Source organism: Bombus pascuorum, chromosome 9 (assembly GCF_905332965.1).
Source record: "Bombus pascuorum chromosome 9, iyBomPasc1.1, whole genome shotgun sequence".
Taxonomy (NCBI): Eukaryota; Metazoa; Arthropoda; class Insecta; order Hymenoptera; family Apidae; genus Bombus; species Bombus pascuorum.
In genome coordinates, this window is record NC_083496.1 from 5,146,430 (window position 1) to 5,168,486 (window position 22,057).

Consider the following 22,057-nt stretch of genomic DNA (forward strand, 5'->3'; position numbering starts at 1 on the left):
TATACAGGAGATGTAGAATGGGAAAGACGAGGGGCCGGGACACGGTCGCGTTTTCAACGTTACCAATGCAACAATGGAGACTGCGATCCGAGGATCGAGACCGACACAATACGCTGCTGACGTGTTTATATAGCTGCAGAGAGCGAGAGGTTGGGAGAGGCGAGGTATACACGCGAGACCGTGTAATTTAGTTATAGATCAGTTTGTTGCAATTTGGCATTTCGTTTGTACGGGCCCTGTAAACTGTGTTTACCCAGGCTGCGATGATCGACGAGTAAACGAAGTTTGTTTAGGAGCTACGTCGCGCGCAGACCCCTCCGAGAAGGCTTGGCCTTTTTCACTAAAACGCAAACCTTCGTAAAAAATGAAACCTTCCTTAGTTTTTGTCTATCTGTCTCTCTTTTATTTTTTAATGTGTCGCGCATCGATCACGTATTTTTCGGAATAACGAAACGTCGTTAAAAAGTTCCGCGTTTAAAAAGATACGATCCTACGGCAACTATTCGAACGATCGTTCGAGTCGATGGTTCCACAGCCTGTTCGGGCTGTGATTCTTCCAATTTTCCGAATAACCAAATTTCCACGAAGTAAGACCGGCGCATAATAATAGACGCGGCGCGTGTTAAGAAATTCACGAGCGGACTTTCTCAAAGGCATGGTTGTTCGAAGGGTCGTCAACGAATAGCATTAACCCTTATTTAATCTAACAGCTAGCCAGCCGGCCGAACAATATTTTGTCCTGTATTTGAAAGCAAATAAGTGTGTTGCCGGTAGTCGCGTTAAGATGTCGAAAAATCTTCTGGTTTTGCCAATTAGGTCTTGGTCGAACGGAACTAGCAAAGCGGTAAAGAAGACGATACTGGAACCGTAGGAGACAAACCGCGGCGAGAAACAAACAGAAGAAACGAGGACGAACGTAACCAACGCAGGAAGAAAGACGGTGCAGCTCTTCTTGCTGACTGCGCGCAGAAGAGAACCTAGTTTAACGCGGGCTTTAACCAATTCAATTCATAGGCTCGGGTTAAGCCAGGATTTGTGGCTTAGCACTGATGGTGTTTGCTACCACCACGAGAGATTTAACTGTTTCTGCGGCAAACCGTCCTCGGACCACCGGCCAGGTAGAGGTATGTGTTACATGTATGCACGATCGAAACCATCGGTTTTCCACGGCGAATGGAACGAACTGCAACCTGTTTCCTTTGTTTAATCGTCGCTCGAGTATTAAGATTACCTTCGACTATAGATACTGGGTAAATATTCTAGTAAATCGTAGGAAAAACGAACAATGATCCTTGCATTGTGTATTAACATATTAGAGCAAAGGCTTTTACAAGTTCTAAACGAAAGAGATAAAAATCTCAAACCAAACCTGAAATCGAACTGTACCTTTTATTGAAACAACAGTTATTTGTTCAATTAGGACTACAGGCAGATATCTGAAATAAAGTGAGTCAAGTTAGGTAAGCATTCTAGAGGCGTGGTCGTTAACTAAAAATGTTACTTTAGAAAGGTCGTTTTTGTTCGCAGAAAGAACATAAATCATACAATATATAACAATACATAAACACAATTTGACTCGTTTGACAAAATTATAGGAAGCGTAAACCCTTGAAGATTTTCATGCATTCCGTTCACGAAAACGAGAATTTATGCACAATCGTATTGTCCGTATTACTACGTTTATTACACAGTATTTCTTATTTTTAGTCCGAGTCTTTCGCTTAATTTGGAAGACTCTAACTAGGATCGTACAATGGAATATCGTGCTCACCCTCGGATTTTTATACGCTTTTACTCGATTCAACAATACTGCACTGGTGAATTTCCTTTTTTGTAACAGGTAGTCGTTAACGAACACTCTGGTTGCAAAAGTTCGACACAAGAACGAAACAAGGATCGCGTTTGACTAGAAAATCGGAAGTTGAAGTGCCATAAATTACTCTTGAAATTATGGTTATTTATCGTAACACGGTTCGTTTGGTCTTGAAATGACGTATATTCGTTTGAGTTCCATATATGCGACTACATCTTCGTCTACACTTTCCTGTGTAAATATTATATGATATATATGTCTCATTTAGAAATGCGACGAAAAGCAATTAAGAATAATAGCAGGTAAGGTAGTTTCGTCCTTATTGTGTATCGAAAGTATTAGTTGACTCAAATATCCTGTACTTACGATGCCGATTGCTCCGGCTTATGATATATAGTGGCGTGACGTAGTGGCTAACGTTGAAAAGAATGTTGGATAACGAAGCTACGTTTTAGAAGGCCGGGGATTTTTTCCACACGTTCTAAAAAGCATATTTCAGAAATATCCGGTGGTCGGGTTCCATGGCGAAACGCATCGAAGAAAAATATTTGCCCCCTTACAGTGGAACTTGACCGGTGAGGCACACGCAGTGAAAAGGCAAGCAGTTCGGTAGAAGCGAAGGTTGAAGCGGCGGATCGGAGCGGAGTGGAACGCGCGTCGGTGTGCCGTGGCACGCTGGTAAATATGTGCTGCTACGGCATATATGTATCCGTACATAGCAGCCCAGTTGGTCCTCTAATGATGATCTACGGTTAGCTACCGCGCACAGCTTCTATAAACCTCCTAATTTCTCCTCTATAAATTCGTCGAGGAAGCCTGGCCCCCTTCCACCGTGGTTCTCTCGTGGTTTTTACTCTTCCGCTGGGATCCCGCGAGCCGACGCGACCGATCGGCCCCATCTCTCTTTCCCACAAGCCGTCGTAAATACGCAACTGTATTTAACGTTCTGTGCGTGTGTTGTCTCCATGCTATCCATGAACCGTCCGTGTGCGGCCTCGCACCGACGCAGATCATTTATTATTTACCGCCGCTTACGTGCCTCTGCGAAGACACTGTGTGGGAGAAGAAGGTAGCACGACCAACATGCACCAACAAATGGGATAAAAGAGAGCGAGGAAGATCTTGGCTCCACGACGGTATTACGACGACGACAAAGCCGAGAGGAGTCGCATTTTTTATACCGACCAACCGAAAAAACATAGTCCGGCTATCAGCGGGTTTGCGATTTTTATTTTTCCCTCGAGTTAGAGTGTGCCGGTGAAGAATGCGATCGCGCGCTACGTCCACGTGCTTATACGCCACTTATTTTCCATAGCTACAATGAACTCGACCGACTCTCTCCCTCCACGTAACTCGGTGTCGAACGATTGATATAGGTATATGAGTGGAATTCGGTGCCAAAGAACGACGCAGGATGGGCGCATCGAAGAAATCCGCGTGTTTATAAACCGGTTACGCGAACGCCATTGGAATTCCAGTGAAAGTAATGATGTCGATGAAGCATGCCACGCGGGCAAGCTTTTTACATATCGAATCTAAACGCAAGGTGTTTTCGATGCAGCTATAAAAATTGATTAGCCGTTGACGATTGCTTCAATTTTTCTGGACGACGCCATTGGTTAATCTGCATCTCGTTGTTCGCTAATTCTACGCTTCCTTAAATCGTAGAAATACTTTATAATCAATCGTATTACATATACTTCTAATACCGGTAGCGAGTCGTGAAATTCGAAACGAGCTACTAGCGAAGTCAATCGTGAAGTTTTCTTCTCGAGAAGCAGTTACAAAATTCACCATAACCATAAATTTTCATGGATACCAAATTAAACGTTACATGGTATTTCATCATCGAAGGTGCGAAGGTTGCAGTAACGAACAAAGTACAAGCAATACTGCAATTAAATTATAAAACTTCGGTAAATTCGCAATACCAACGAAATTAGTTTTCCTATAGTAACCAGCTTTACCATAATTGTGGGTAACGCAATGAGCCTGAGAAATGAGTTAGACCCTACTGTTGGAACAGTATTCGAGTAAATATTCGTGCACCCCAATATAATTTTTTATTGCAACCATAAAACAAGATCTTTTCACGGTGTATATATTCTTTCCCTTTTACAAACGAAAGATGAGATCGATTGAAAAAGCATAGAAAAGGAAAAGAGAACGAATCGAGTGTGTTCTAAACTAAGGTAAACCCATCGCGTCAAGACTGATTCGATTCCATGATGCGAATACCGTCATCTAGATACTAAAATTTCGATACGAAATGACGACAAAGTACGATCCCTTGTGGTCTAGGAGGGATCGAAGGGCGAATGGGGAAGCTGGAGGAGTGAAAACATCAGGGCGGAGCCTGAACATAGGAGGAGGAATAAAACGCGCAAACTCGATACACGCCGCCCTCTTTCTCTCCCGTTTCTCCTGCTTTACTTTTCAAGCCAACCACCCCATCCGGTTTTCCTCTTTTCACCTTTATATAGATTTTTTACCTAGTCGACCCTTCTTCTTTTCGCTCGGCGAGGCTTGCGCAAACTTGTCTATGTAACCTATCTTTTTCTCGTAAGTCATATCGTGTCATCCTTTTTTCCTATCATTCAACTATATCGCCACTATACTCGATCATCCATAGACGAGTCAATTTCCGATTGTAAAGATGACGAAGGTTACGCGAATCGATTCGGATTGCACGCGTAGCATATGTAGAACGCGATATGTACATATATATGTAATTATTATATCTCAGCCGGCAGCATAATAACATCCTACGAATGTCACGATCATTATTTACTATGGTCGTTCTCATTTTTTCTCAGTATTTACATATTTGCGAGTATTACTGTCATGTTTTGACTGGTGTTTTGATGGTGTATTAATTTCTGCATGGTATTTTGTTATTTTCGAGTGTCTATGTTTACTTACCTTGTATACAATACAATAACGTGATGATATCAGGGGTTCGGAGATCGTTTGCTTCTAATAATCCATATTACGATGAACATTCAAGACTCGTGCCTTCTTTTGTTTCACTTCGTTAATCATCGTTAATACGAGAAAACCACACGAAACACGATCTCTTAACGAAAATGTCGCAAAAACTAACGAACGTAACTATGCACGTAGCGGATTGCATCACACGGCGGCCATTTTTCGTATTTCTATTTTCCCGCGAAATTTTGAATGCCTACTGCTACGGTTTGTCTAATGAGATAGCTGCAACGCATTACTAGCTATCAATTTGGTTATTCCTTTCGTTCGTCAGAGATATAATTGTTCTTAACGTGTTTCAAAGAAAGTTAATGTTTCCTATAATAGATCCTATTTAAGAGATTAGAGAATTATCGACGATTATCGCCAATGTCGGTGACATTAAGCGCATTTGTAGTAACAAACTATATAAATAATATTGTCAAATAAATTTGAAAATATTTAAATATTATTAACTATATTAATATAATTGCTAGTATACAATAGGAACGGATACGACCGGAACAATCTTTCAAATAATTTCTCAAACTCTGTTCATTATTTTGCTAATTGGAAAAATTTAGATGAGAATGTAATTGTGGTATACGGTAGAATGTTTAAGAATGGGTAAGAATAGATAAAACCAGGTAAAAGGGGGTAATAATGGGCAAGAATAGGAACCATATGTCCCATATTCTGTTAAAGCTCAAGTTCTCAGGTATACAACGGCGTTAACAGTATGTATTCTTGAAGATCGGTCACTGGTATACAGTGTGCCGAGCATAGTTTATAGACAAAAAGCGTTAGCAGACAATGTTCAGAATGAAATAGACAATTCCTGCAGGGTTTTCCCCGGATATTCCTCTGAGCCACAGAAATTACCGTTATACAGAGTTTCTTACAAACGGTAATCCCGTCATGCTGTTTGCGGGTTAAGAAAAGGGTCTGCTACGTACAGTCTTATTAATTCTTTGGTAATAGTAAGGTGTATTTGCGGTACAGGTAAAAAAATATATATTTTCATTGCAGACACCTGATTCGACAATGCCTCTGAACATTTTATTCGCAGGACATAGTTGTTAGATATTTTTGAATTCCATTTTAATCATTTCTCCACGAGCGTGCTAGTAAAAATACTTTATTTATTTATACTATATTTTTATTTATATTACATTCGTTTACAATATACTATTTTTTTAATTTCTTATTTTACTTAATTTCTTATTTACAGGTGTAACATTAAAACTCGTTGGTTTTACACTTACATACGAACCTGTCGTTTAACGTAATAAGATTATTTATTGTTCCACTTTAACATACGTTTCTACGAGTATAGAACGTGAAATGAAGGATTTTTCATAAGGATTCGTCGGTACATAATAGTACAGTGGCACGCGATAAAATATTAGCAAACGATGCTTTATACTGTTTTCATATTATGATATCGATTCCTACTTGACACGCTGGCTTATCAACGAAGTTATTACGCGATATGCTATAAATTGTGAAGTTACTTGTATATAAATATGCATGGTATGCGCATCGAGACATGTGTGATGCTCGTGCAACGAGTTGCACTAGAGTTCACTATCTCTCACTCAATTTGAGCCTCATCCGCCGTAAGCGGATCGACCAGGCTGGCCTTTTAACGTCGGATAGTCTCGCCTCTCCTGGCTCTAGAGCATAGACGCCTATAACAAACATTATCCGCCATAATGCCCTCGTGTAAACATACCTACCATCGTGCATCATCCTTCTCTCCTCTCCTCTCCTCTCCGTGTTTCATCTTTTTCTGACACATCGTATCTCCCTCTGTCCATGGTCCGTCGACTGGATAAAAACTTGGAAGTTTATTTAGCCGTTTAGCGTCTAGTGGGAAGTTAAGTTTTTCGGATAAGCCGCCTTTTTAGCATGTGCCCCACTTCCCTTCGTTTCCTTCCGGTTTAGCACGCGTCGTTATTTCATGTTTCATCGTCGTATACGTGTTTCTCTCCTCCTATTAGCTTCACAGAACCTCCTCGTTTAGTAATCCACTTCATACGAATGCAAGCTGTTATACATTTCTCAACACTTCGTGTAAATTATGTTGCGACGATAGTCATTTTCCATGCTATTTGCTATGCTAGGATTGTTTAAGTTACAAGGGAAGAAATCGAAGCTCGTAGAATAGTGGTAAGAAACTATGATTAGTCACTTCGTCTTCGCAGTTTTCGCACTTCCTTAGCCCTGAGAAAAGTTCTGGTCAGGCCATAAGTACGAATAGTCCCACTCTTGCCGGGCCCGCTCCGAAATCCCTACCCTTATTTTTGAGGGTGGAGACCGATGGAAGGGATCCAGGTAGAATCTGGTTAACTACTGTGGGACAGCGAGGGGTTTAGCCGGCAGTCCAGTTGAATATTTCTACAAGGCGCGCAGTATCTCTCTGTACTTGTGCTAGAGCAGTGGTTAATTCTAACGTGCATTCTAATATAGAAACGAACAACGTCGGCGACCGATTGGTGTCAAAAGTAGATTATTTCACGATACAATATATTTTATATTTCGTGTGTTATCAGACAGTACAAAAGAATAGTTTACATTCTGTGGTGTGGTATAAAATGACTATAGGACAATACGAGCACACTTTGGATTTTCGTAAATGTGGCAACATAATCAATTTCCAGTGAGTGATACCTAACACGTTACTACATTAAACGTCGCACTAAATACATTTTAATGGGATATATTTTAACGTAACGGATATACTTTGGAAAAAGTTTACAAATTAAGAACATTGAAGTATCGATTCAGTGACTCGGTATTTCTTTGCATTAAAAAGAAGGGCATAGCTCCACGCGTAGTACGTGTCTATCTTGTGGAAAATTGTCGTTCGCAGCAATACATGTAGAACACAAAAAGAATGCTAATTTCCTTATTGTAATCGAGCACGACACGAGTTACCGTCGGCAACTTACACACGTTCGTACACTCACGATACGCCTTCAAGAGAAATGTGCGTATAAAGGGCAATTGATTATTGACAAAAATGTGATAACTTCGATTATAAAGAAACAAGACAAATCCATAGTTGGCTCTATGTTTAAAGTATTAACGAAAGACGGCTTCAACGAAGAATGGACTGTAATGCGGCATAATTATCGTTATAGCTGGAGGTATACGAAGGCTACAATAGTGGACAAAACGTGTCGGCGCCGCAAGAACCGACACCTGGAATATCTGGCAACAACGAGAAGTTACCTTCGCAATTGAGTGAGAATAATCACCGTGAAGAAAACTTGTGGTTGACGACAGAGGGAGTAAATCAACAGTTAAGGCATTCTGATACGAGAGCCGCAGTGGCGGGTGAACTGGCTTGCCTCGCGGGTTACATGGCGGGGTACCTGAAGGCTACCGGCGCCACTTGCGCTCCGACCAGTAGTCCTCAGTACCATCCCCACGGTCATCCAGCAATGGGAGTCGGTACCCATCCCCATCCGCATTCTCACCCGCATCCAGGAGCCCCTCACCCAGGTCTACCATCGCCGTTCGCACTCGCCACTCACGGTCATCCACATCCTCATCCCTTGGAGCATGGACTAGCTGCCTTCCCACAAGGTTAGTTCTTTTTAATTCATCTTTCTATTCGCATAAACTATCAGAGATCGATATTACTCTTTACGTTATACATTTGCATGTTTACTTCATATTTACATATTATTATTCTTACAACGATACAACAAAGCGATAGCAAATTATTGACTTTATTACAAAAAGATAATATTGCACGACGAAACATTGATCGCAATAGCAAACTGTACGATAAAATTACACGATCGAGATAATCTGAATTAATTAACGATCGTAATCGGTCGTTGAAACATTCTCCACATGATCGCATCTAAATACCAAAGAGATTAATCTAACGCGAGACGATTCAAATCTTGTAGCGATTCCTAAAACTCTGTATTCTACCCATAGATATCGCGGTTAATTACCAGAGGCACGCGATCACCGCTTTACAATTTGCGTATGTTCATAGTGGCGCTATAATACCGTTAATTATTAATGTCGCGTTCGAATCGCGATCCGTATTGGCGCTGTTATTTCTCACAAGCGTTTGAATCGTTGAATGGTTGCGATAGGTAATAGAAAGAAGGAATGTTGATAATTTGACACAGGTAAGTGTTAAGACAGAGTCGTTACAGGTGGCGTTGGCTGTTCTCGTTCAAACACTTTTCTTGAAAAATCGAATTCCATCGTTTCCCCTTTCCCCGAGGTTAAATCATAGTTACTTCGGTTCTAGTTTGACGAACGAAATAGACATCGGCACCATTTTGCTTGCTACCTTTTCCATTTTAGGAAAGTAGAAAATATAGGAGCCTATAGTTCTTCCTTTCTTTCTTTCTTTCTTTTATCGTCTCAACAGCTTCGTTTTCTTTCAAATTTCAAGTACGATTTACGAGGTTTGCATATTCTTTAAAATCATTCTTTCTTCACATTTCTTTTTTTCATTTTTAAGGCGTAAAAGGAGCATTCGTTCGATCGCGAAAGGATCCCGAGGACTCGATACGATTAAACGGTTATTCGATGCAGGCTTTGGTAGCTGCAAACATTTCCTATCGTTTACCCAACTTTTACTCTCTCGATCCCATTGTTCGTTTCTTATATTTCGCGTATCATACGGCCTGTTATCTCCTAGTAAAAGTATTTGGTCTGTCCGCCGTACTAGCCATTATTGATTGCCATGCAAATCGATGCATCGACTGAAGCCCTATGAGGCCAAAGTAAACTCAGGGCTTCTTAACTATAGTCAACGTGCACCATTCTGTGGCAAGCGCTCGACTGCATTTCTTCGTAACGTTGCCTTTAAGGCATCGGCCGAATTTTTCATTTCAAAATTCCTCGTATATCGCGAGTCCCGAGTCAAATAAATTCTTCGTCAATTTCGCGTATCGGCTTTCAATCCAACGCAATACCTAGTCCAAGCGCGATAGAAATTGTAAATTCGCATTCTCGTGGAAGTTCGATCGTTTCTTACGTGGATCGTCGATGGAAACGACTCGCGATGATTTTCGTCGCATCGAAACAGAACGTTTAAAGGCGGAGCATATTTCAATTAGACGCACGAACGTTCTCATTTTTCTTTCGCGCTCCGACGCGTCGAAGAATATACGTGGACGCGGAATTGGCGTACTTTTCTCTTTTTCGCCTTCGTCTTTTTCACGGTGGTTTGAAAGGGGTACGGAGTAACGAAAGAGAAAGAGAGAGTGAGAGGAAGGGAGAGCAGAGGGATTCGAGTCGCGGCAAGAGGGTAGGAGGAAGGGGCTGGAATGCCCCAGCGAAGAAGAGCAGAGAGAACCATGAGAGTAAGCCGCTTATCAGGGTGGCAGCAGGCAGTATAGGTCCAACCAACGCAGATAGGTGGGTTTCCATGGAAACACGGATCTGTCCGTTAGGTCCGTACGTACCCGCGTCCAGCCGCCTATCCGTTGTAGGCGTATCCGCTACACGAAAAGCCGTGGAACGAGAGAGGAACGAACTGAGTGTCCCTCTGTCTATATACGCGTTCGTGCGAAAGAGGCAATCGGGAGAGTCCAGGGTAGAAACAAGGCTCGCGGCTGCGAGAAACGAGCGAATCGGTGACCCGCGCCGAAGAGACGCGTTTCCCCCTTTTTATCGTTCCTTTATCAATTAAAAACTAAATATTACAGTTTGATCGCGTCCGTTAAATTCATCGCCGTTCGTCGTGACGGACTTGGGATTATTTCATCGATCGTAATATCGAATACTTGCCAAGGATCTTACGAACCGCCCGCAAGTGTAAATTCACGGTCTTCGTCCTTCCACCCGCCTCCGACGAGAAATCGAGTTTCTTTTTATTCGCCGAATACATAATGTACGAGCTGGAACGTTCGTTCTCTCGGTGGGAAATGAAAAATTAAAATGGAAATGAATCTTGCTAAACGACCGTCTGCAACCTTGAGCTACGCGAAGGAGTGGCAAGGAACCGGGATAGAATGTTAAGGTTAGAGCGTGGTTGTGGCCACGCGCGAAACTACGTATTCGTCGCGTGCGCGAAAAGAGACAGTCCGTGTTGGGTGTTTCGTAGCGCGCTCGAAGAATGTTTGGACGGCGTCGAACGACGATATTTGTTTTATTATGCAATCAGGCGTGGGGTCAGGGCGGGACGAAGAAAAAAAAAAAGTAGTAGCTCCGAGCGGAACGAAGGGTGCCAAAAAGGTGGGGTGTCGAAACGTTGTCGTTAACGCGCCGAGGTTTCTCCCCGATGTACAATGTACAGGGACGCTGCAGGAGCCACCGGGTACGTGGGAATCGCGTCACATGCCTCTCCCTTTTCTCATTCGACGACTACTATTTGTTGTCGCAGAGAAATTGCCCGTCCACTTAACTTCCTCCGCCTCTCGGTGGCATCGGCACGCGTAAACAGACATCCACGCCTCCGATTTCAATTCCACGTCGGGATATAATCGAATGGGAACCGGGAAACAAGAGTTCGAAAGTTTCTTCAGCGTAAACTCGTCGGTCGGATTGATCTTTAAAATTTATAGCAGCATGATGGTTTAATCTTTCGTCTGGGAGACTGCTGCCAGTTCGATAGAGTTTCGAATCACTCAATTAGACGTCAGGTTAAGCGTGGCACGTGGCGGGAACACGTGCCTCTATCGTCGTTACGAAGTGGCCACAAAATATCGAGCTAAACAAGCACGCGCGTAAGAGAGAAATCGTCGATCAAATACGAAACGATTCGCGTCGTTTGACGCGTGTCGCGAGTAAATTGAGTAGGCGGATGGTATCGTCTTCGATAGAGGGATCTAAATACGGGTCCAGGTCCTAATTGTAGGATAAACACTCGAGTCTGAGTGAAATATCACGTACAACGATATCGATACGTCGGTCTCTTCTCCGCTTCTGCTTCTTGTTTCTATTCTCTGGAACTTGGTATCGCGCAGGTCGGTGGACAAAGGTCGGACCATCGTCGATTTCTAATATCTAGTTCCATCGATCGGTTCTCCGCTATTTTCGTTTTGATACACTTTTCAAATCGCTAGATAAGTTACCCCGACGATAAGTAGGTAGAACAGAAGAGGAAGCGAATGAAAAAGCTATCGGTTGGTAGATGGTAACACGAAGCTTATCCGATTATTCGCTTGTCCCGGATGTGTGTTGGTATTTCGTTACTTACTTATGCTCGTCTCTGCTAGATTACCAAGTAAGAACGACTAGGAGCGAAGGCCACACGCGTTTCGTTCCGTTCGTTCCGTCGAAACTTTGTGTGGTCTTCTCGAGCCCAGATGCTCCGTTTTCGATAACTTTGCACGTTCTTTTCCCGATATCGAACTTTTGTCTCGAATATGCTCCCGTTTGACGAGGATATTACGACTTCGTAGGCACGAAAGGCAAATCAGTCGGATGCGGTTATCTGCTTTATGCAGCGATTTCACGGAGGTCATGCTGTAAACGCAAAGTCGGCCAAATGTTTTCGTAACTGATGGCCTTTTAGAATTCCGTCTCTCATCGGCAGTGGCACGTGCTATCATCCCACGGTCCCCTGAATAATCCATCCCTCCGCCTACGTTCTACGCCGTCTAGCGTCCTGTTCGCATTTTAGCTTTTAATTAATTTTCGATTCCCTTCTCGAGCGTATTCACTTTCCTTCGATATTCGTCGGTCATCCCTCTTGATCATTCACCGATTTGGAATTTTGCTACCGTCGCATCTTGCCCTCTATGAATAGCAAAGTAACCGCTTGCTCGTGAAACGAGTTTGTCGCACTCGGCTAATTTCCTCCGATTCCCTTCCGATTTCTCCATGTTCGCGAGTAATTTATGATTCTCCCCGATCATAACGGTCTTGACGAATGAGTGGTCTCGTGGTAGCCACTTAATTTATCCAATAATTACGACGAGATTTTGTATTCGATTCTCCGGATCGAGCGATGTAATTGATATTAATTAGCATTTTTTAATTCGATAAGCATCCCGAAGTAACAGCGTCTCGTCTTATCTTGGGTATTTATTATTCAATAACGTACGCGCATACGCAATCTCGAGACAAACGCCTAGGGAAATTCTACGTTAAGCATAATCACGCCGCCGCGTCCCCTAGACGCGCCATATTTCATCGCATGCATAGTTTTAGATGGTATCGTGGATAGATAAGTAAGCACCGGTCGTGTAATTCATACGGTCGACTCACAACGTGCGTATACTGTGCCCGAGTACGGCGAGGGTAATTCGTTAAATTCACAGGTTGCGATTAATTAGTAGCCTTTCGTTACTCTGTGTAATCTCTTATTAGATACGACGCCGAACGATCGTGCTGTATGTTCGAGGAAAAGCTGGATCGATCGGAAAGCATTTTCATTCGGTACCTGGCGTGTTCCGATGGTATTCCACCGGGCGAGACAAATTACTGTAAAATTTTGTTATCGGTTCATTGACTTCCACGGATTCCATTCCGCTCGAGATCTCGAAACACGAAACCCTGTGCCGAGGGAAGGAAGAATCCAATAAACAGAAAACGAATTTGCTATTAGGGTGGCGTCTGATCCTGTTGTGGGCCAATGAGCCAAAGCAACCCTTGTATCAACCCCAGGTTTCGTCTCGCGCTGACGATAATAAATCGAATCATACTTCAGGACGCAGCGGGTGTTTGCCGTCCCATTAGAGCTGCTTAGCTAGCCGCTTTTCGGCGAACCGGCCTATTCGAATTTACCATCCCTCCCGTCGAAAAACTTTCGCGTCCAATTTCGCGTTCGTGGCAGGATTTTTGACGGCGAACAGCGAAAGATGTACAGTCGATGAAACCGTAGATCAAGCGCGATGGAGGATCTCGACGCTCGAGTTTCGAATCTGTGCTCGCGTAGAATTCAAGCAAACGAAGGGCTTTCCCTCGCGCCCACTCGACGCCGTGTAGAAGCAGGCGGAAGACCATAATCGGAATTCCATTGTCTCGTTGCTGGATAAGGGCCTGGCTTTCACATGGACCGATGTATAGCCGGCAAAGGCCGTCGTTAACGGTAGCGCTAACGCCCACTCGACAATCAAGCATCCTCTCGCTGGATCTGTTCTCCTCTCTTTCGCCAGGAGTCTCATCCCTTCGGTCCAACCTCCGTTGCTCCGATCCGCGCCGTGCCGCACACCCAACGGAACAGCAGATACGGATCATAGATTCAATGATCGCGGGCGTGTCGTGGCCATCGTTGCGACGGTAGCCAACCGGCATGGAATTTTACATTGTGCCCGGCGCAATCTTTCTCGACGATCTACCTGGCTACCACGCTGATAGCCCACTCGACCAGTTCGTTAGCCATTCGATCGCGTGTATGCATCATCGTTGGCGTCATCGTCATCATCCTTTACTTCGACGTCTTGTTGTTACATATCGTTCTTAGCTTAAAGGAACAGTTGCAGGGTCAGGCGCGAAAGATACGACCGATACAACCGATGCCCTCTTAGAGCTCACGCACCACTCCCCTCTCGAGATGGTTCGCTTCGCTGTCGCTTTTCATCGACGATGCCCTTCGCGCTTCCGTTTCTTCTGATTCTTTCCTCTTTCGAGTTACTTGGTCGACTCTGTTGATCGTTGCGTATCCAAACACGCGTTCGTTACATAATTGTTACTTTCAACTTCGTTGCGTGGTTGCAGCGTTAAAGCATTTAAAGAGGAGAAACATGCAAATGTACGATGCGTACAATGTCTTCCTCACGCTTGCCTCCTCTTCTCGTCGTAAACCACTCTTCCAACTTGTTTTCGCGGTAGGAGCTGTTGCTTTTAATTCCTCTCTCCTCTTCTTCCTCTTCTTTCTTCACCTCTCTCTTTCGCGTTCTTCTCTTTCGCCCGCTGATGCCTCCGATGCTTTCTCTTTTTACGTGTACGATGTCGCGACTTCGTTGTTCGAATTCGCCACGGTTGACTTTACACGCTGGCACGATCGCACAGACAAAACTCGCAACTTTCGATCGAACAATCGGTTTACGAGCGACGACTTCAAGAGCAGAGAGACGGGAGCACGTTGTGATTCGTAGCAGAGGTTTACGAAGTCGAGTCTTAAAAAACTGAGTTTGGTCGATCGCGGGGCATCGGACGATCCTTTCAGGCTTGGTATCTACCATTCCTTTCTCGACTTTACGATTCAACTTCCAACCGAGAGACACTGGGCGAAGCGCAGTTTTCCAGCCTCTTCTTTTTATTGGTTGGAACGTTGTACGTTGGCGTGTTGGATACCATCGTTTTCAGAGAGGCAGCTGGGAACGAACCGCGACTTTGGTCCTCTGGATGGTCGTGTATTCCGGGGTGTACCCCACCCCTCCTCGGTCCCCGTTCCGCCGTCCTGACTTGTCCCCCGTCCTCCTCCCTTCGCCACCCCCTGTGACCCCCTCATAAGCGGATTACGTGGGTCCCGGAACGAGCCAAGCGAGGCTCGATGGCACGAGGAAGGTAGAGGAGGGTGGGTCGTAGCGGGGAACTGTTCAAAATTACGCTATCGCGACCTCGCAACGCTTACACCCCTCTGTGCCACCCCCTTTTCTGTCCTCCGGCCTGCGGTACTGATGCCTTACCCTACCCCGGTTGAACAGCCTCGCGACTCATCTTCGTCCTTTCGACAAGCGTTTCCAATCTACCTTTTTAGCGCACGATTCTTACCGATCGCGTCAAATACTTGAACTGCGTGTAATATTCGCTACTGTTGTGATCGTTTTACTTCTATTTCAGGAATGAATCAACGTAAACAACGCCGAGAAAGGACAACCTTTACCAGAGCGCAATTGGACGTGTTAGAGGGACTTTTTACTAAAACACGATACCCGGACATCTTTATGCGCGAAGAGGTTGCGCTGAAAATTAACTTGCCTGAATCACGAGTGCAGGTAAGTTGGTTAAATATATTTTCCTTGTCCCCTCCTCATCGCGAGGGTTACAGGAAAAGCGTGGTTGTCAGCGAACGTGGAAATCGACCTAGCCGAGTCGAGAAACTAGTCGCGATTTATCCGTCGCGTATAAGTTACGAGTCACGAGGAACAAGTACGATCTCGGCGGACGATAGCAACGAGTAGAAGAGGAAGAGGGAACGAGAGTGTTCCGTGCTTCGGCAAGCGTGGACGAGATTTAAGGTATTTACACAACGTGGCGTCGCGCTCTACGCCCCTCCGGTTTCGCCATTGTCCCGGTCGTGGCTGTACATTGATAGATGTGCCGACGAGCTCGTTGACGCTTTTATTGCGGTCCTCGTAACATCTTTATTTCGTGGCGGGATATCCCGAAGTCACGATCGTGACGGGAATATTAGAGCTCGCGAATCCCCCGGCGCGTCTCTCCTCCTCTTTCCTTTCTGCCGTTGGGATCGCCATACGTCGCTACATGTATCGGTGCTCCGATTTATCGCCATTGTTTAATCACCAACGCGTGTTTCTGATTCGATTGGAAAACGTGAACTCGGCAGAGCGTCGTAGCGTGTATCTTATAAAATATGGGGATAAGTTACGTGTCATCGAATTCGATGGGGCGACGCGTAAAGTAATCTCGCTACTCGGCGGTACCAACGACCGCCATCGCGAGATGTAGGACAAAGCAAGGAAATTCCGTCTAGCGGAGTTTCCACGCGAAGTTAAGCCCCTGGTGAATGAAGGCGCAACTGCACGTACGTCACGGGAGCACACGTGTGCACCATGTACATTGTAGAGGCGTACCCACGTGAACGAATAATATCCAAGGGGAAAAAGAGAGGTGGATAAGAGAAGGAGGGGAGGAGTAGAGGTCGAGGGGTGTGTGGATCTAAAAGTTTCCAATGGAGAAGGAGAAGGAGAAGGAGAAGAGAGAGAGAGAGAGAGAGAGAGACATAGACAGAGACAGAGCTCGACATGGGATAGAGGTGTATATAGATAGAGGAACACAGAAGCACGATGTATGGAACACAACATATAGTTGATTTGTTCCTGGATTATAGCCCTTCGTTCTATCTCGCTCGCGAGTTTCTATTCGCTCGTCTCTGCGAGTGAACGACACAGCTGCGCGCGATGTTTGCTACGTTTGAATGCGCCAGGTCGTTCGTCCATCATTTACGATCGAGGAACGCGTCAAAACGTTATTTTCTCGGTGAAAAAGAGAAGAGCCTACGGCTCCAGAAGCGGTAGTATCCGACAGGAAAAACGATAAACTTGTATTCGCGAACAGGTTTACCTTACAAATTTATACGTATTAAATTCTGCTCGACGATAATCTTGACTATCGTAAAAAATATGTATATCCGGATCTTGAAACGGCTCGTACGATAAATTAAAAATTTTCCTAAGCGTCGTTATCGGCGCGCACGCGAACGTTATCGAGGCAGTATTCCAGCGTTCTCGTGCCCTTACGGTTTGACGCGGTATCCGTGTCTTTGAACAGACGGATGGACGTTGTTTCGCGTTTCTGCTAACACGGTGTGTGTATAGGCGCGTAACAGCTTCGATGTCGCATTAATAGCGCAAATAAGAAAATATATTCGTCATAATCAAACGTCAACGCAGCTGCTCCAGCTCGTGACCAATGGGTTGGTTTTCCGCGTTGGATGCTAACCAGATGGTGATGCAATTTACACCTAGCCGTCGATACACACAGTAGAACTGGCTGTGGTTGCCCCCTGAGGGCTTCCGGATGGCACCACGGCCTGTTGGTTGGTTTTTGGGGTAGCTGCTAGCTCCGGCCGTGTGTTGTTCCTGAGGGGCGGGGGGTGTCGTTGTGCAAACATCGAGCGATAATGGGCGTTTTCTCTCTCGTTCTTTTTCCCCATCGCCCGTAGATCCATCTCTTCCTCTTCCTCGTAGGGATCATTTCTCTTACGGTTGATACGCAATATCCACGTTTCACGCGTCTCGAATCTCCGCACCCCATTTGCGAACGATGTGCCTGCGAAACGAGGATCCGTCTATTGCCTCGACGAATGATAAAACCCGAAACAGTCTCTTTTATCGGTAACATCTCTGACGCGTTGCGGTCGTTCCAATTTCTGATTTGTTTACGCTTCGTTAATTTTAACTTTTCAACCCTACTCGACGAGACCGAGGCCTCTATCCTTCCCTCGTTCTCGACTCAGCCAACTAACACGAAATTCATGGCGACTGGAAATCTCCTGTTCGCTTCGGCGAGTCGTGTTCTTCGCAACAACTGTTACAATGCTGTCGATAATAACAACAATGACGACGGGTCTTGCTTTTAAAGGCACGGGCATAGATTCATAGGATCGCACCCCTGGCCACATTGTGTGCCGGGATTATGAAGGGTGCATGAGGGGGAGTGAAAGGGGGTCCGTGTGCGCGTACTTGCGGCCTACCGGGGGATACTTTTTGTCCGTGTTTGGAACGCGCCTATCTCTAACTCGGCAAAGAAGAGAAAGCAAGACCTCGCTCTTTTACGAGAATTTACGCACTTTTTCGATTTCGTTTAAAGAATTTGCTTATTTGCATGCATACTATTACAATGTTGCGAGCACATTTTCCGCAAAATTTTCGCGAATTTTTTGCATCATTTTCACGAATTTTTCGCGAATTTTTCCACCTTCGCTAACACGATGATAGCAATTATAGTGTATTCGATATGGTTCGATTGGCGCATGCGTGCCGACGAACATCGGTAACGGGAATCTCGAGGGACACACGTACGCAAAGCGCGAGCGTGTACACTAAAACTAGCACACGTACGCGTATAAAAGCCCTCCAACTACCCCTGCTCCAGTCCGTTGTTATTGTTGCGATTTAATGAAATGTTACGGCCGTCCGCCCGCGATTACTTTCCCATTGCACCGATTAACTCTCCATTTGTACGGTTCCATCCCTCGTGACGGGATACCTTTTCTTTTCCATGATCCCTCGGGCGAGTTGGTTTCTACGAAACCTTCGGAGACTCCCCACGAAAGGATCTGGCTGCGTTCGTCCTTGCCGCCCTTCAAAGGATGTTCGTTCATCGACGATCCGAGATATTCCAAAGTTTCCGAGACACTCTGTTTAACCAAATATCTATCCAAATATCTTCTGCTTTGCGTAGGTGTGGTTCAAGAATCGTCGTGCGAAATGCAGACAGCAATTGCAACAGCAACAGCAGACTTCGCCTTCAAAAGGATCGCCGAGATCGAATCAAAACCAAAACAATAGTAGCAATAGCAACAAGATGCCGACGAGCTCGTCAGCGTCAACTAGTAGACGCTCATCGCCGGTTTCTCCACCGCGTGGCAAAGAGGCACCCGGGCCGAATTCGCCTCTCTTATCGACTACGTCGACGTACCCGCGTCTAGGTGTAACGCCGACCGGCGGAAGCGGAGCAAACAGCGCTCTAACTACACCTTCTCCGCCGTTGACTCCGGGTGCGAGTCAATTGCCGCCATCGTCATATCCACCACCGATGAATCAACTTCATCACAGCGAATACGGTTTCGCTTGGAGTTCATCGTCACCCGGCTCGGTGAACCCGAGCCAATGTTACGCTGGGCAGACCTACAATGCCTATCAGAATCCGTACACCAGCGGCGATTACTATCAAACTCAGATCTCTCACATGCATCACAGCCCGCAAGGAAATTACCATCCGCAGTATCACCACAACATGACATTGACGTCCTCTATGTCACACTTGACCAGTCATCATTTGAATCCAACAGGCAGCAACGACATGGCCACTTCGTCAGAGTCCGATGGTTATGTACTATCTGACCAGAAATATCAGGCGATGGTATAGCGGCCTGGTAGAAATTCTGGAATCTTTCACCGTACTCAGGAAACTACAGCTACTGAATCCTTTGCCACTTATAACTAGATCGCGAATCTTTATGCAGATATCGTGACATGTCAAATACGCAAGGTATATACATATACATATATATATATATATACATGAGACAATTCATTTGTTGTTATTTAATGACAAAGCAAATTTCTGTCCAGGTTTCAAAATAATATGCATTTTTTATCAAAGTATAGATTTTCATAGAGATCCGCGGTCTACTAGCGATTGCTTCCGAAATATAATGATAAATCGCGTCAAAGCGGTGACATCTATTTCGGTAATGATTGACAGAGGCGCGGATCCTGTTATGGTTCATTTTCCTGTCCCACAAGAGAAGATTCGAATAAGGATAAATTATATTTTGTAAGACATTAATTAACGAAGATAGAGATAATTACAATCAGTGTTTTTCAATTTCCTTACCTATGCAACAACTGGTTTATATAATTTATCCTTCGTACGACTGGCTTTTACGATTATCATTGCGGGAGTGATGTAGAGAAGGAGTAGAATAAAACAAAGAAACTCCTGATATCTTCGTCCTTTTTTTATGATCTTTCGGTATTCTCTCGAACCTTCTCGAAGCTGGTGCTCCTTTTCAAGAAATGTTGAGGATGGTACCGATTATAATGCGAAATAAAATCCTCGGGAACAATTTAAATTAATATCGTAATAGTCTAATTGTATGTTTGATCATAATTAAACGTCCACGGTAATTGATTCTTACTTTCGACATTGAATTTTACCGCGTGTTAGGAGACAAAAAAGTGTCTAAATGAATTATTTCTGACTTAAACTTTCAATAGTTGATATAAATATGGATGGACATTGATGTGTAGCATCATGATTTCCGTAGTATATATTCATTGAAGTTTTAACTTGGGAACGACTCGAGTAAGAGTAGTCAGAATAGATAAATAATGATAAACATCTAAGTGGTCTAGAGGGTGTTTAATTATCATCTGAATTTTTCTCGTTGCTTGTATCGTGATTAACCGACTACCAGATGATCGAGAACACAAACACAGAACTCTCTTGCAGCTATTTACAATCGGAAATGGAAAAGAATATCTGATCTGGACCCGTTCAACTCGATTCCATTCGACGCGTGTTCTTATTTTGATCGTTCGAAGCCGAAACGAAATTCAAACGTTTTTACAATTGACGCGAGAGTGAAATTTCCCTTCTTCCATTCTGATTGCTTTCTTGGATGTGTTTTCGATTAATTTAATTTCTTGTTTCGCGATTATTTCATCGCCTCTGAGAATATATCGATGCTCGAGTTATCCCCAAGATTATAAATATATAAGAATCGACAACGATGTTTCGCGATCGATCGTAAAACGGCTATCGTAGTAGGAACATTTGGTTCCTCATTCCATTCAATTTCTAATGCAGTAACAGTCGGGAGAAACGAAATAGTGCAATTGCGATAGCTGGGAGAAGATCGTGCGTGATCGTTGATCTCTGGATTCATAAGCTTATATACGCTTATTGTAATTATTCTATTCCTTTCTTTTTTTTATCTTTTTTCTTATTGTAACTTTTTATTAGTATTAGAGAGTGTACCGAAGCCGAAAAGGTTCGAGAGTGTTAGATAGTGGCATACCTATCCAACTTCGTCTGTTCCATTTCGTGACAAGGGAAACTGGTATTAAATTATAGATCGTTTCTTGCAGTTACGACTCGATCTGCGAGTTATTATTGTATATTCCGCGTATACAGCCCTAATGTATATTATCGTGAGTTGAAACGTAAAGTTAACTGAAATAAAAAAAAAAGAAAAAAAAAATGAGATATCAGTAAATTTAAGAATAGAAAATGACAGTAAGCTGTAATTGATCATTGTGCGTATAGTGTTAAGTTACTTTGTAACGATACGACGCCAGCTGTACATAATTATTAGACTTATAAGGTACATGATTATTCTATCATGTAAGAAGAGAATCTTACTACGTCAAAAAATAAATCGTCACATATTATTAATAATTTGTTGATTTATTTAACCATGTTCACGCGATAATGAACGGTTGCGACCTCGTGTCACAGCGACACGATTAATCACGGTCCGTCTCTAATTAACGTAACGTTTGCGCGCACCGTGTGATTCGATGCGGCCCGTCTTATTTCTTTTCGACACAACCAGCTTATAGATCGCGAGTCAGCCTTCTATTAATCACATTGATGCGCGAAAGTTCTCGCTGCCGCGGGCTGTAATTTTGCTAATGCACTTGAAATTAATTAACATTAAAACGGCCCCGCGTCCCATTATTCGAGTGGGCTGCCGTATCGATCGCAAACCATTAAAAGCCATTATTAATTACAGACTCGTGGTCGTCGTAATCGCGAGTGCAATTTGCGTAAACGCGTCGCATGTTCTTTCCGATGTTATCCTGTTTTCCACAAAATTAAAAAACGTTCGCTCGCCGACGTAAAGTAACCAATTTATCGGCCCTCTACCCGGAAATTCGCGTTTCACGCGCCCAGATTACATCGAAACAGCTAATATCCGTCGGCGTT

At 44.1% G+C, this 22,057-nt stretch overlaps 1 protein-coding gene across 1 annotated transcript in view; it reads left to right on the plus strand.

The window, feature by feature from the left end:
* The window catches only part of LOC132910431 (homeobox protein OTX2-like), a 33,540-nt gene extending 12,014 nt beyond the window's left edge, over positions 1-21,526 (plus strand). The window contains exons 2-4 of the mRNA XM_060966122.1: positions 7,927-8,374; positions 15,497-15,651; positions 18,803-21,526. Coding sequence (XP_060822105.1) covers positions 8,149-8,374; positions 15,497-15,651; positions 18,803-19,489 — 1,068 coding nt within the window. The 5' untranslated portion in view covers positions 7,927-8,148 and the 3' untranslated portion in view covers positions 19,490-21,526. The remainder of the gene's footprint in view (positions 1-7,926; positions 8,375-15,496; positions 15,652-18,802) is intronic.
* The last annotated feature ends 531 nt before the right edge of the window (positions 21,527-22,057 follow it).